The sequence below is a fragment of the Triturus cristatus genome, chromosome 4_1 (genome assembly GCF_964204655.1).
Source record: "Triturus cristatus chromosome 4_1, aTriCri1.1, whole genome shotgun sequence".
Classification (NCBI taxonomy): Eukaryota; Metazoa; Chordata; class Amphibia; order Caudata; family Salamandridae; genus Triturus; species Triturus cristatus.
In genome coordinates, this window is record NC_140585.1 from 844,981,790 (window position 1) to 844,996,051 (window position 14,262).

Sequence of the window (14,262 nt, forward strand, 5' to 3'; positions counted from 1 at the left end):
CTATTATGACCGGATTGCACATGTGCTACAGATAAACAAATGCATAAATGCATGCACACACCACACCCCTGCAGTGAGGCTCTTAGTTGACTGAGCTCTCGATCCAGCCTCTGCTTTTTTCATCTCCTGGACTGATCAGTGTTGCACACTTTTTCTCTGCTCTGACACATACAGTCCTACACTTCAGTGACTTCACAATTGTGCTTCTGCTTTGGCTACTGCTCTCATTCTCTTTTCCTGCACCACTGTTCATACAAATAGTGTGACTGGGGAAGTGGAGCCTCCAACGTGACCATTATCCTTCTAATTCATCATGATTGAGCTTGGGGACAGATGGTCAGGTTTCAGGCCCTGTAGGCTGCCATTGTGTGTGTTTCTTTGTTAGCCTGAGGCCCTACCATTGATTTGACTGACTGTCACTCTAAGGGTCTTGATATGAGTAGTGCAGTTTACTTATGTATTTAGTTGTGTTTTTTTGTAATATAACATTTTGAGTTTTCAACATTTTATAAGCATATCAACAGCAATCCATTCTTAATTGCTAATTCAAAGAATGTGTACAGTCCGTTACATATTCACTCCAAAATTATTTTATAAGTCTATCCATTCCCTCCATATTGTTTAATGTCTTTGTGGACACCCTGCTACTTTGTATATAGATTTTTCCTGTATTCTGCACATTCCCATTGTTCTTTTCCCATTTTATTGGTAAGGTGTGTCAGTACTACATTAGTGCATGATATCCCTATTTGCCACTATCAATCCTAGGCCAACAAATAACAGCTAATATCTATTAAATCCAAATCTCAGATGTTGAGCAGTGCAAAATGACAGGTCCATGTGATTCTTCGGACCAAGTGTAGTAATTGATTTTCCAGTATTTTACATGACTGTTCACTACGATACATACTATATGCAGGAGGGTACATATGTTTGTCCTACATCTCTGGCAATTTGGAGGGGAATCGCTTTGCAAAGGAGAGTTGTTGAAGTGTGTAATATATTCAGTGCATTGAATGTAATTGTGTCAATCTAAATATGGTCGATATGACTGCCTGCCTCAGTGCTGTTGCCCAGTGAAGGCTTCCAATGTATCTACATCTGCCTCCAATGCTTCCAAGTTTTAGGTGCATGTATCACTAATGTTTCATATACTCTTAATAGCATTTTATCAAGCAGTCTTCCTAGTGTAAATTTGGGTCCCTGTGTTTTCATTAATCGGCATAGATCGTCTGGATGACATGCGGACTGAGCTTCAGTTCTGAGAGCAACTTCTAGGGGTCTTGCGTGCTACCAGTAGCTCCTGAGCTTCTAGTTGGAAAACCCGTTCTTAAAACATATCACTGTTTGTAAAATGGTTCTTTATGAAATCCGGTGTTCCTTATAGCATACTCCTGATAGATTTATATTTTACCCGTGAAGTTGAACACATTTGAAATCACTGCCCATTGGGAACACGTTTGAAAATAATACTCATTGTCTTTGTGAGTAGGTTCTGCAAGTTGAAAATCTATAGCCCAGCTAAACAGTTTTATTGTGCAGAACATATGTCTGCATTCAGAATCATACTCCTTGGTGGTTTTGGGCTTAGTACAGAATATACTTGTTCTCTTATTCCTATTTTGAAGTGAGAAAAAGTATGTCTGCTTGACAATACGTGTGTTATTGACACACTGTAGCTTTACTAGAATCTGTATCTGTCTTTAAGTTAAGAAGCCATCATTAACCTAAAAAGTATTAAAATGCTTTACTGTACAAGCCACATGCCTTCACCATCTTTTATTTGGGCTTACTCAAGAAGAGGATACACTGACATAGTTGTAATCCTTCTACATTATGCAAATCCTTTCCATAATTCACCTCCGTATTCCCTTTCTCATCAATGTCATAGACATTCTCTTTCATGACAAGACTTTATTTGATCGAGGTGCTGGAGCAGTCTTGGAAAACTTCAAAATGGTGGGTCTATCAAGTCCTTAAGTTTGCTAACTTCAAGTTGGCAACCAGATCTTCTCAGATTGTTAACACCGAGGAGGACTTGGAAGTGTTCATCTTCCAGTTCTCTGTGTTCAATAAAGTTCACACTTCATACTCAGCACAAGTTTAGCACTGTATCAGCCATCTGTTCAGGCATCACCAAAACATGGTTCGGAATCTCTTTGTGGAACTCATCTCCATGTAATCTATAATTTAGGGATCATTTCTCAGCAGTGGGGTAGCCTTCTCTAGTTTAACAAAGAATAGTCTTCCAATGCAAATTCTAAAAACAATTCCTGTAGCCCCCACCTCCCTGTTTCCCTTCCAAAATGTCAATAATAACCTCTAGAAAATCTATAGGCAGTACATAAGAGATACCAAATTGGTTCCATGTAAAGCCTTGGGTTTGCTGAGTACTCTGGGGAAAATATTCATAGTAACAGCAATTTTGGAGAAACATCATATCTACCTGTGGTGAAAGGCATTGACTGCACGTTGTCGAGGAGTGAAAGCATAAATTAGGAATACTTGAATTACCATAATCTTAATTTTTCATGCTTGCGTTCAGGTCCCTTAAACTCTGGCTCATTTCTTGTGTATTCTTTCAGGAAGTGATCAATAAATACACTGCAGTTGTGAAAATGATAGATTCTGGTGACAAACTGAGGCTGGACCAAGCTCATCTGGAGACTGTAATCCCTGCTCCCGGTAACCTCCTATACATGCATGCATGCATATGTATATGTTTATTTGTAGAGCTTGAGCCCAGGAGAGAGAAAAGTAGAAGCATACAGTAGTCTGAAGTTTGGGAATGATTAATAATCATGTGCCAGGGATAGACCACTAGATCCTTGGGACTTGATTGTGGGGCGGGGGGGAGGGAGTTGCCCGTGTTAGAAGTGGTCCTTCAAGAGACAGATCTTGAAATTATCTGAACTGTATGATGTATGTTGGACGCATTATACCAGATACTGGCTTTGTAGATCGATCAGGGCTTCTTTACCAAAGTTGTGACCAAGCAGGTATTTCTGCTTAAAACTGGCATTCTGACAAGAAGATTACAAATTCAGAGGTCCCAAGTTTCTCAGTGTCATGTGCAGGTATCCCATCCAATTCAGATGTTTTCTTTGCTTTCTGGGATCTGTATTTCTGTTTATCCCTTTAGAAAATTAAGACCATGTCCCAAAATGGAAAGAGAAATTTTGGGCTGTTAGATAGTCACGCATGGACCTGGGAAACCTGGGAGCTCTGCAGATTTAAATTGAAGGTTTTCTCATTTCCATCTTTTGTTTCTGGGTTGAGTTACCTTTTTGCTCGTTAAGAAGGCGTGCCTTTTCTTTGTGCATAGTGAAGTTGGTCAGTATAATGACAATTTTACCTTACCACGTGATACACCGTGCCTTTACAAATGAATGTGAATTGCTCCTCTGTTGTGGGATTGGCTGTCTCTGTTTACTAGCAAGCTAAGACAGAAATGGATATGGCTTTCCGTGTTGCAAAGACATTGGGAGATCACATTTTCCTGTCAATATCTATGCTTTACTTCTTAATCCCTGACCTTTGTATTACTATCAGTAGTTTTCATTAGATCAGTTATTTTACAGTGCAATAGGCTTGCTGTATGGAAGCATCCACCTTCATTAAGTTATGAAACTATGTGCACAATACATTAAAGGTCATCAAATGCTTCTAAGATATTTTCAAGGTTTGAACGACCATCTGTTAACAGCTGCATAACCTGCATTGTTACATACTTGTAAGGTTTCCTCCCTTTTTAAATTCTGAATCGATTAATTTTCTTTTGCAACAAACTGTAAAAGTGAATCTTGTGTACGCCACTATAGTTTTGACAGATGAAGGAAATATGTCAAAGAGCGAAAAAGTAAATTGCCTAGAATCACACTGTGTGGAACTAAGATTTGCTATCAGTACTCCAGGTTCCGAAGTCTGTAAGTATATATCTCCTCTTCTAGGGAAGCCTGTGTATGTTTTGAGGATTTGTAGAGCAGTCTTATCACCCAAGGGGTATCCAGGCGCTGTGTAGGTGGGTATTCCGATCAGGCTCCTAATCGAATAACCAGATTTCTAGTTTTTATCGGAATTAGAGAAGGAAGGGGTGGTCCTGATGTGGTGTGGAAGGTCGTTCCAGGATTTGGCCGTGATCTAGGAAAAAGAAGCATGCTCCTGACTTGTCCAGTGGATGTTGTTTGTGTGGGAGAAGATGAGCTGGATGTCATCTGCGTAGGGTATAATGTTAAGTCTGTGGGATTTTATGATGTTGGCTATTGGTGCCCTGTAGATGTTGAAGAAAGTAGGGCTCAGTGATGATCCTTGAGGGACTCTACAAATGAGGTTTTTAGGTTCGGAGGTGTAGGGCAGGGCCTGGATTCACTGGGTTGGGTCGGCGAGGCAGGAGGCTAGCCTGCTCAGTGCAGGTCCATGTATTCTGAAGTTGTGGAGTCTTGTAATAAGGGTGCTGTGGGAGACTGCATCGAAGGCTGCGGAGAGATCAAGTATTATGAGTTCGTCAGTTTCCACTTTTGTCCATGATGGTCCAAGTGTCGTCAGTTACTTCGATGAGAGCAGTTTCCGTACTGTGGTTGTTGCAGAATCCAGACTGCGCGATATCCAGTGATGGTGTTCAAGGTGGTTGGAGAGTTGTTTGTTGATTGCTTTCTTCACGACTTTGGATAGGAAGGGCAGGAGTGAGATGGGTCTGTAGTTGCTGAGCTCCTTTGGGTCTGCTGTGGGTTTTTTCCAAAAGACCTGTGGATCCTGAACATTTCCAGTTGTCCAGGAAGGTTCCACTTTTGAAGGAGGTGATGATGATGGAGGTTAGGTTGGAGCTGATGAGTTCCTCCAAGGTTAAAGATATGGTGGGGACCCTGGAATGCATTGTTCTCATTATTTCAGTGCTGTCCTCTGGTGTGAGGGGTTTCCAATTTGTGATCTGGTGTTCCAAGTAGAGTTGAGTAAGGTGGCTGAGCTTGACTTTGTTGCTAGTTGTGAAAATGGGGTTGAGAATGCGTGCCGCGTTGTGGGTGGGGCCCTGGATGATCTGGTTGAGTCCTGTTTTATCGAGACTCTCGAGTAGGTCCGTGCAGTGGGGATCTTTTTGATCGTTTAGGTGGAAGTCGAGGTCACCAAGTAAGATGAAATCGTTCACGCTAATGGCGAGAAGGTCTGTGAGAAAATGGCTGCAGGTGGCGCGTGGTCTGGGTGTTCGGTAGGCTAGGATACCTTTGATTGAGTTGTTTGCCTCTCCGAAGGTAGAAGTGCATGTGTCCATGAAGGTTGTGTCCTTGTCCGTGGATGTAGGTGGTGCAGCTGATGGAGTCCTTATGGATGACTGCGAGTCCTCCTGGTCTGATCAGTCTGTCCTGGCGGTACATCTTGTAGCCCAGTTAGATGGCTGTGGCGATGCTGGGTGCCAATGTGGAGTTTAGCTAGTCCTCTGTCAGGAAGAGGATGCCCAGGACGATGTCTTGGTGGTGTTCCCAGATCTCAGCAGCATGTTTGTTGAGAGATCTGTTGTTGAGGATCGTGCATGTCAGATGGGGTGAGGCATGTATGGCACCCAGGGAAATGATTGTTAGCGCAGATGAAATGGCGGTGAATACATTAGAAAGGTCCTACCATGGAGCGAGGTGAGACGCGGAAGCAGCTGATGTGGTGGCTTCTGGTATTAGTGCTTGCAGGCTGGAGGCTGTGTAGTGGAGGCATTTGGTCGGACCAGGGTCTGTGGCACTGTGTTCGATCAGGGCGCAGGCTGGCATGCCTTTGGATCAGTCGTGCAGTGGCTGCCATTAAGTGGGGATGGGGGGGGGGCAGTGCTAGGGAGTGTGGGGCGCCAGAGGCTAGAGAAGGCATGTTACGGAGATGCAGGTAAGAATTGGCGGGAGGTGGGAAAACCAAGGGAACAAAGAAGGAAAAATCTGGCACAAAGAAAGAGTGGAAAGTGGAAAACGAGCACAAAGGAGTTCCAAGCACGAGAGTGGAAAGTAGAAAGCTGGCACAAAGAGGCACGAGAGAGAGATATCAGTTGGATATTCATTCACAGTATATGCTATATAGCTTTCCTCTCTTTAGTTCTATATGGCTTTCTGCTACATGCTGTGTTTCACATGTTTATTTCCATTCGTTTTGTTTTATCAGGGAAAAAGGTTCGTATTTTGAACGGAGGTTACAGAGGAAATGAAGGAGTCTTGGATTGTATTGATGAGAAGAGATTCTCCGCCACAGTAACTATTGACTCTGTACGTATGTTTTAAGTTGAAATGTACATACTTCCAGGAATAAGGGGAACTTTATAAATGTACATTAATTTTCAGATAAAATCAAACAATGTAGCAAGTCTGAACTATACAGAATCTTTTCAGGCCCGGTTATAGAGTGCTATTTAAGTATAATAGTTTATTGAATAAGTTCATTAGTAATACACCACTTTTTACAGGCATGTTCCCTAGCATAGTGACTGTACCTTCGAAAAATAGTGTTTGAGGCATATTAGCTGCAGATTACACACTTGTGCATAGATCGCCATCTGGTGTTGGGCCCGGATGTTTGCAGTTTGTTTTTCCTCTTGGAAAGTCTTTGGAAGTCACGAGTTCGGTGACTCCGCCCTTGGATCGTATTGCGCATGGGCTTCGGCTCCATCCTCAGATTTTTTTCCGCCATCGGGCTCGGATGTAATCTTCGCGCTCCGGTTCTGAACAGCTTCCAGTTCGACGATCGACGCGCAATCCTCACCCCAATTCGCGGTATTGTTTTTGATCGCGATCTCCCCACTCGACGCGCCTCTCATCGGCAAGACCTTCGGTTCCAGTCGTCGACGGCGACCTTCAGGCCTACCCAAGCTCCGGTCCTGGCTAATGGAAAGGACTCCATTTAAAAAGTGTCCTCGATGTGGGTCGAAATTCCCCCACACCGATCTCCACGAGGTGTGCAACCTCTGCCTCTCCCCTGAACACGAGGCTCGAGACTGTCCGGCGTGTAAATCCTTCCGGTCCAAGAAAACGATTGTGGACCGAAGAGCCAGAAGAACCATGGCACACTCTTCGACGGCGATCCCGGACGACATCTTCGGGGAAGGCGTTGACGCTCCAGAAGAACACCACACCGACGAGAGACTCGTCAGCGCCTCCGAAGCCGACGATTCAGATGTGGAGGACATCACTCCGGCACAGAGGGTCGTGAGTACTTCTCTACATTCCCCCCCCCCCACCCTCGCCGGCACCAAAAAAGGCTTCGGTCACGCCTTCGGGCCTAAGCAAGACCAAAGACACTGCTTCCCACCCCGCACCTTCGGGCCGGTAAAGAAGTCAATTAAGCCTTCAGGCGGCTCGGGCTCGAGCCAGCCCACCGTCCGAGCCGATAAACAACCTTCGGCACCGAAAAAGAAACCGGCCTCCATCTCGACACCGAGCCCCACACCGAAACACTCTGGGTCGAGACCCAGCTCCTCGGCACCGACCCCCTATCCTCGGTACCGACAGAAGCCCACAAGACCACCGGCACCGACATTTCGAAGCCGAAATCCATCTCGGCGCCTACGAAACAACCGGAGCTTCCCAAGCATGGTTCCAAACAACGAACCAGCACCGACAAGCCTAAAAAATCAACTGCCCCGACGCCTTCGGCGCCGACGGACCAACCAACCTCTCCAGAACTATTTACACTGGCTCCCTAACAAAAAACATTAACTTAGGATCCCAAAACTGGACATTTTATGCTCTCGATCAAAAAGGGACAGTTAGACAAACCAGCTCTGCCTCCACCTCCAAAAAGGAAGGACTCTGCTACCTCCCCTTTCAGACTACCTTCCCCACCTCCACCACCTCCTCCACCTTCCCCTCCTCCACCTTCGCCACCCCCACCTCATCATTCCCCCACTCCATTCCCGGATGATGATGATCAAGGGGATCCATACGACGACATAGGGGATGTATCCCAAGATATACCTACAGGGGACCCCACTCCCACAGGATCCCCAGACCCATTGGACGATTATAATATCCCTGATGTCCCCAACATCCCACAAGACGATCTTTACCCTTCCAGACCTTCTCCACCAGAAGACTCCTTGGGATTCAATCATTTATTGCAAAGGGCGGCACACTACCACGGGGTAGATTTACATACCTACCCAGTGGAGGAGGATTTCCTCCTAGATACATTTGACACCACACATAGGACCACCTCCATATTGCCTATGCTAAAAGATGTTATAAAACATGCGCCAGAGGTCTTTAAGGACCCAGTCAGGGCCAGGGTCATTAACCCGCGCATTGAGAAAAAATATAAAGCCGCCCCAACAGACCCCTCCTACATCAGAGGGCCAGCTCCATTAGATTCCTTGGTGGTATCCACAGCACGGAAAAGGGCCAACTCCCAGGCGTCACGTGAAGCACCACCACCTGACAAAGAGTCTAAACTCTTGGACGCATCAGGAAAACGTACTGCGTCTCAAGCGGCCAATATATGGCATATCGCCAATACACACGCACTGCTAGCAAGGTATGACAGGGCCCATTATGACGAGCTAGAAGCCATAATGCACCATCTCCCTGATAAATACAAAGCTAGGGCCAATGAGCTAATTCAGGAGGGCAAAACAATTACCAATACCTCCATACATTGTGCCTTAGATGCAGCAGACACAGCCTTTAGGGCTATCAATACTAGTGTCCTCCTCCGTCGCCATGCCTGGCTAAGGATATCAGGTACAAGCCTCCATCCTCAACCATCCCTTTGACCAGGAACATCTGTTTGGCCCCAAAGTGGATGACACCCTAGAGGAAATGTAAAAAGACACTGACACGGCAAAATCCATGGGAGCCTTACAATCTCACCCTCCCAGACGCTCCTTTCGCCGCTCTTCCTTTCAGAGCACATCCAGAGGCTACTCCTCAGACACCGCTTCCACTGCATACAAATCCCCTACTCAGTCCACCTTTACAAGGGGTTACCAAAGAGGCGGCTACAGGGGCAACAATAACAAAGGCAGAGGCAAAACAAACACCGCCCGTTCTGCCACCGCGCCTCCCCAATAACTTCCCCCAGACCATCACACTCCGGTCGGGGGCAGACTCCAACATTTCCTTCCGGTCTGGACTACCATCACCTCAGACAAATGGGTAACACAAATAATTCAGTCAGGCTACTGCCTAGAACGAACATCTGCCCCCCCAAACATTCCACCCAGACAACACCCGATGTCACCAGAACATCTGCGGCTACTCAAGCAGGAGGTAATCTCCCTCCTAGACAAAGAGGCAATAGAACACGTTCCAACCAACCAACAAAATATAGGGGTCTACTCCCTGAATTTTATCATACCAAAAAGGGACGAGACTCTACGGCTCATCCTAGACCTTTGGCCCCTAAACACATACATACACTCAGACCATTTTCATATGGTGACGCTTCAGCAGGTACTTCCGCTACTTTCCCAAAACGACTTCCTCACCACTTTGGACCTAAAAGACGCCTAATTCCACATTCCAGTGCACAAGGCCCACAGGAAGTACCTCAGATTTGTAGTGGACGGCCAACACTACCAATTCAAAGTGCTCCCGTTCGGAGTCACAACCGCACCACGAGTATTCACCAAGCGCCTAGCAGTGGTGGCAGCACATCTGCGAAGACAACACATTCATGTCTTCCCATACCTAGACGACTGGTTGATAAAAGCCAGTTCATACAATCAGTGTGTACAACACACACGCACCACCATCCTGCTACTTCATCAGCTGGGCTTCACAGTAAACCACGAAAAGTCCCATCTCCAACCATCCCACGTAAAACAATATCTAGGTGCCACTATAGACACCTCAAAAGCGCTCGCCTACCCCAATCCTGCCTGGATTGCAAGCATTCAGGCTCTACGCGCAAAATTCATAGCACAACACTCCCTTCCAGCTCGGGTGTTCATGCAACTAATAGGGATGATGGCCTCTTGTATCTTCATAGTACCTCACGCAAGACTCCAGATGCGTCCTCTCCAAGAGTGCTTAGCGCACCAATGGAACCAGGCCCAGGGTCAATTAACAGATCTGGTGTTGGTAGACGGTCGTACCCATCGCTCTCTGCAGTGGTGGACCACCACAAACCTTTCCAAAGGTCGACCGTTCCTGGACCCGGTTCCACAGATAGTACTAACAACAGACGCATCGCTCTCCGGCTGGGGAGCTCATCTATTACATCTCACCATGCAAGGCAAATGGACACCTCAACAGAAGCTACTCCATATCAACCATCTGGAGTTACTAGCGATCTTCCTAGCCCTAAAATCCTTTCAGACACAAATTTTGGGCAAAGCAGTCCTGATCCGCACAGACAACATGACAGCCATGTATTATATTCAAAAACAAGGCGGCACACACTCTCCACAGCTCTCTCAATTAGCACAGAGAATATGGAGATGGGCCATACCCCGAAAAATCTTTCTCCTAGCCCAACATGTCCCAGGAGTACAAAACACTATAGCAGATCTACTCAGCAGACAAACACAACAACTCCACGAGTGGGAACTTCACCCGCAAGTTCTTCGCCCATACTTTCAAATGTGGGGGCATCCACAGATGGACCTCTTCGCCACCCATGAAAACAAAAAATGCCCAAGCTTCGCCGCCAGATACCCACACCCATTGTCCAAAGGCAATGTGATATGGATGAACTGTTCAGGCAGATTTGCGTACGCTTTTCCGCCTCTCCCACTCATTCCACTAGTAGTGCGCAAACTCCAACAGCACTCCCTCATACTAATATTAGTAGCGCCAACTTGGGCCAGACAACCGTGGTACACCACACTGCTGGAACTATCGGTAGTACCGCATCAAAAATTACACCTCTCTCCACACCTCTTAACTCAGAACCATGGAGAGATCAGACACCCGGACCCAGCTCAGCTCAACCTTGCGATCTGGCTCCTGAAATCCTAGAATTCGGGTACCTAAATCTTCCCCCTGACTGTATGAACGTCCTCAAAGAAGCTAGGCGCCCTACCACTAGAGCGTGCTACGCCGCCAAGTGGAAACATTGTGTTATCTATTGTCATAACAACACCATCAATCCACTAGATGTGTCCATTCAACACATCATAGGCTACTTATGCCACCTACAAAGGTGCAACCTAGCCTATACGTCCATTCGACTACACCTAGCAGCCATAGCAGCTTACCTACAAAACAGGCAACATCTCTCACTCTTTAGAGTACCTGCCATTAAAGCCTTCATGGAAGGCCTTAAAAGGATAATTCCCCCCAGAGTGCCACCCTCACCTGTGTGGAACCTAAATATCGTTGTCACCAGACTAATGGGACCTCCTTTTGAACCCCTACACAAATGTGAACTTCAATTCTTAACAAGGAAAACCGCTTTTCTTGTAGCCATCACTTCCCTCAGAAGGGTCAGTGAGATACACGCATTTACTATTCAAGAACCTTTTCTACAAATGCACCATAATAAGGCAGTTCTCCGTACCAACCCAAAATTCCTCCCCAAAGTCATTTCTCCTTTTCACCTAAACCAATCTGTATAACTACCAGTATTCTTCTCGCAACCACAGACCGTTGCAGAAAGAGCTCTTCACACACTAGATGTCAAACGAGCCTTACTCTACTACATCGAGAGAACACACCCTTTCCGTAAGACCAAACAACTGTTCGTCTCTTTCTCTCCACCACACAAGGGCAACCCCATCTCCAAGTCGGGGATAGCTAGGTGGATTGTTAAATGTATTCAAATTTGCTACCATAAAGCAAAACGAACGCTATCCGTTACCCCTAAAGCCCATTCTACACGTAAAATAGGGGCTTCAATGGCTTTTCTAGGGAACATCCCATTAGATGATATCTGCAAAGCAGCTACATGGTCAACACCGCACACTTTCACCAAACACTATTGTGTAGATGTGCAAACTAAGCAACAAGCTAGTGTGGGCTAGGCTGTACTCAAAACATTATTTCAAACCACTGCAACAGATACCGGTGGTCGCCGCTAACGGTGGGTACTGCTATATAATCTATGCACAAGTGTGTAATCTGCAGCTTATATGCCTCGAACGGAATATGCTACTTACCAGTATGCATCTGTTCTTGGCATGTAGTGCTGCAGATCTACACATGCCCACCCGCCTCCCCGGCTACCTGTATCTGTTCCAGCTTATCTTATTTAGATAACACACACATGGGCATCTTCACTGTTATTACTACGCTCCATCTTTCCCTGCTGGCGAAAAACAATCTGAGGATGGAGCCGAAGCCCATGCGCAATACGATCCAAGGGAGGAGTCACCGAACTCGTGACTTCCAAAGACTTTCCAAGAAGAAAAACAAACTGCAAACATCCGGGCCCAACACCAGATGGCGATCTATGCACAAGTGTGTAGATCTGCAGCTCTACATGCCAAGAACAGATGCATACTGGTAAGTAGCATATTCCTTCCTTTAGTATAGATCCACAGTACCTGGGGCGTAGCTTGAGGGCGTATTGCAGGTAACTGCCATTGCTGTCTTATAGCGTAACACAAAGCTGCAGTGTTGCAACGCCTTTAGAAGGGTTCAGTTTGATATCTTGCTTCCAATAACTTGCTGAGCTCTGTGAAGATAAGTTTCCTTTAAAATTGTCAGAATATGGTAGCTAGGTGTCTCCCCATCTACCGAGGACTCGCCATACGTATCACCGGTCTTGATTGTCTATCGGTTGGGATTTCTGCTACCCTGTTGTGACACTCTGACATGACGACACAAACCTAAAGATGTGGAGTATCTAGAAAATAGATTCACTTTATGCTGTATGATCATATCTTTTTAGGGGCCTTTAAAAGGACGTAAACTTGAAGGGATCCAGTACGAAGACATTTCCAAACTTGCCTGAGAATGTGTTTGGACAGAGAGAACATTGCGCCGGGACTTCTGGAGCAAAGAACACACAAGACTCTACTATGTCAGGGTTTTTATTTCAATCTGATATACTTTTTTGTTAAAGAAACAGACAGACTAAATATTTAAATACTATCTTCATGCAAAATATTTTGGGAAATTTGTCCAAATGAATTCTGCATTAAAATTGTATATTTCTACTTTGTTGTTTCGTATAGTACTTTTGTCTTCATACTGGGTAATCACTCAACTGGTCAAACTTGCCTTGAAAAGCTGCTAACAAGCATGCAGTCAGGCTCTTAATGGGCTCTTTGGAGCTGATACTGCGCAAGATTAAAAATAATGGTGTTTATGTTGAGGTGACAGTGGATTTGGCCATATGGTACACAAAAGTTGAGAAGAATTTTATGAAAAGTAAGTTGTGGCTCACACAATTTTGTGACCCAAAATTCTAACACTTTGATATTTTGGGACTGATACTGCTTTTAATGGACGGAGAAGCAGGAGAAAAATGGTGTGGTTAAGGAACAAATGGCAAGGATGGGATTGCCGCATCAGGCTGAGTTGGCTATGAAATTTGATTCCACTGTCAACCTCCCTGTTTATTTGTTACAATCTGGCAGTGCTAACCTAGAGGACATGGGTTGAATCAAACGAAGGCCGGTTTTTGGAGTGAACAGTTGGCTTAACCTCGGTACAAAGTAAAAATCAAGTTGAAGATATGGCTGTTCATCGTCAACCTAAAGCCTTACTCGTGTTATTCACTAGAATGGTAAATTAGAAACCAAAATGTTGTTTAATAAAATCTTTTTTTTTTTTAAATTGTTAGAAATCCAAATATGTGCTAAGGTAATAAAAGAGGAAATGAAATGAGGCATACCTGGGGGAGGATGTGGTCCGTCTGCTACGCTGCCGACTTTGGTGCTGGAAACCAGAGTTCGAGCCTCGAGGTCGCGTCCACATCCTGTGATTCTGGGCAAATCACTTAATCTCCCCGTGCCTGAATGTGTAATGTAAATATGGTGCTATGTAAAGCGCTCCAATACCTTTGGGTCGAGTTCGCGCTATATAAATATGCAAAAAAAAAAAAAAATACCTAACACATTACATTAAAAGCTGGTTCGTAGATGCATAGGTGCAGGATAAAGACACATGTTCAAGGAGATAAAGGACAAAGGTCGAGGTACATAACCAGGATAGTGTTACCCTTATATGTCACAGCTACAGAGAACTTCCTGCTTTGTCTATCCTAAGCAAAAATCTGAAGATCATGTCATTCTGCAGACCACCAGCCATGCAGCCTGACATTAGAATCGTTCCTATAATGCCTCAGTAATGCCATCAGTCCTGTACACACCCACTAACTCCTAGAAAAATACTAATATCCTGTACAGCATGAGAT

The 14,262-nt window shown here is 45.3% G+C and overlaps 1 protein-coding gene across 2 annotated transcripts in view; it reads left to right on the top strand.

The window, feature by feature from the left end:
- KIN (Kin17 DNA and RNA binding protein) overlaps window positions 1-13,060 on the top strand; it is a 138,490-nt gene extending 125,430 nt beyond the window's left edge. For both annotated transcript variants that reach the window (XM_085653536.1, XM_085653537.1), the window contains 3 exons: window positions 2,586-2,685; window positions 6,133-6,233; window positions 12,793-13,060. In XM_085653536.1, the coding sequence (XP_085509662.1) occupies window positions 2,586-2,685; window positions 6,133-6,233; window positions 12,793-12,855 (264 nt within the window). In that variant the 3' untranslated portion in view covers window positions 12,856-13,060. The remainder of the gene's footprint in view (window positions 1-2,585; window positions 2,686-6,132; window positions 6,234-12,792) is intronic.
- The last annotated feature ends 1,202 nt before the right edge of the window (window positions 13,061-14,262 follow it).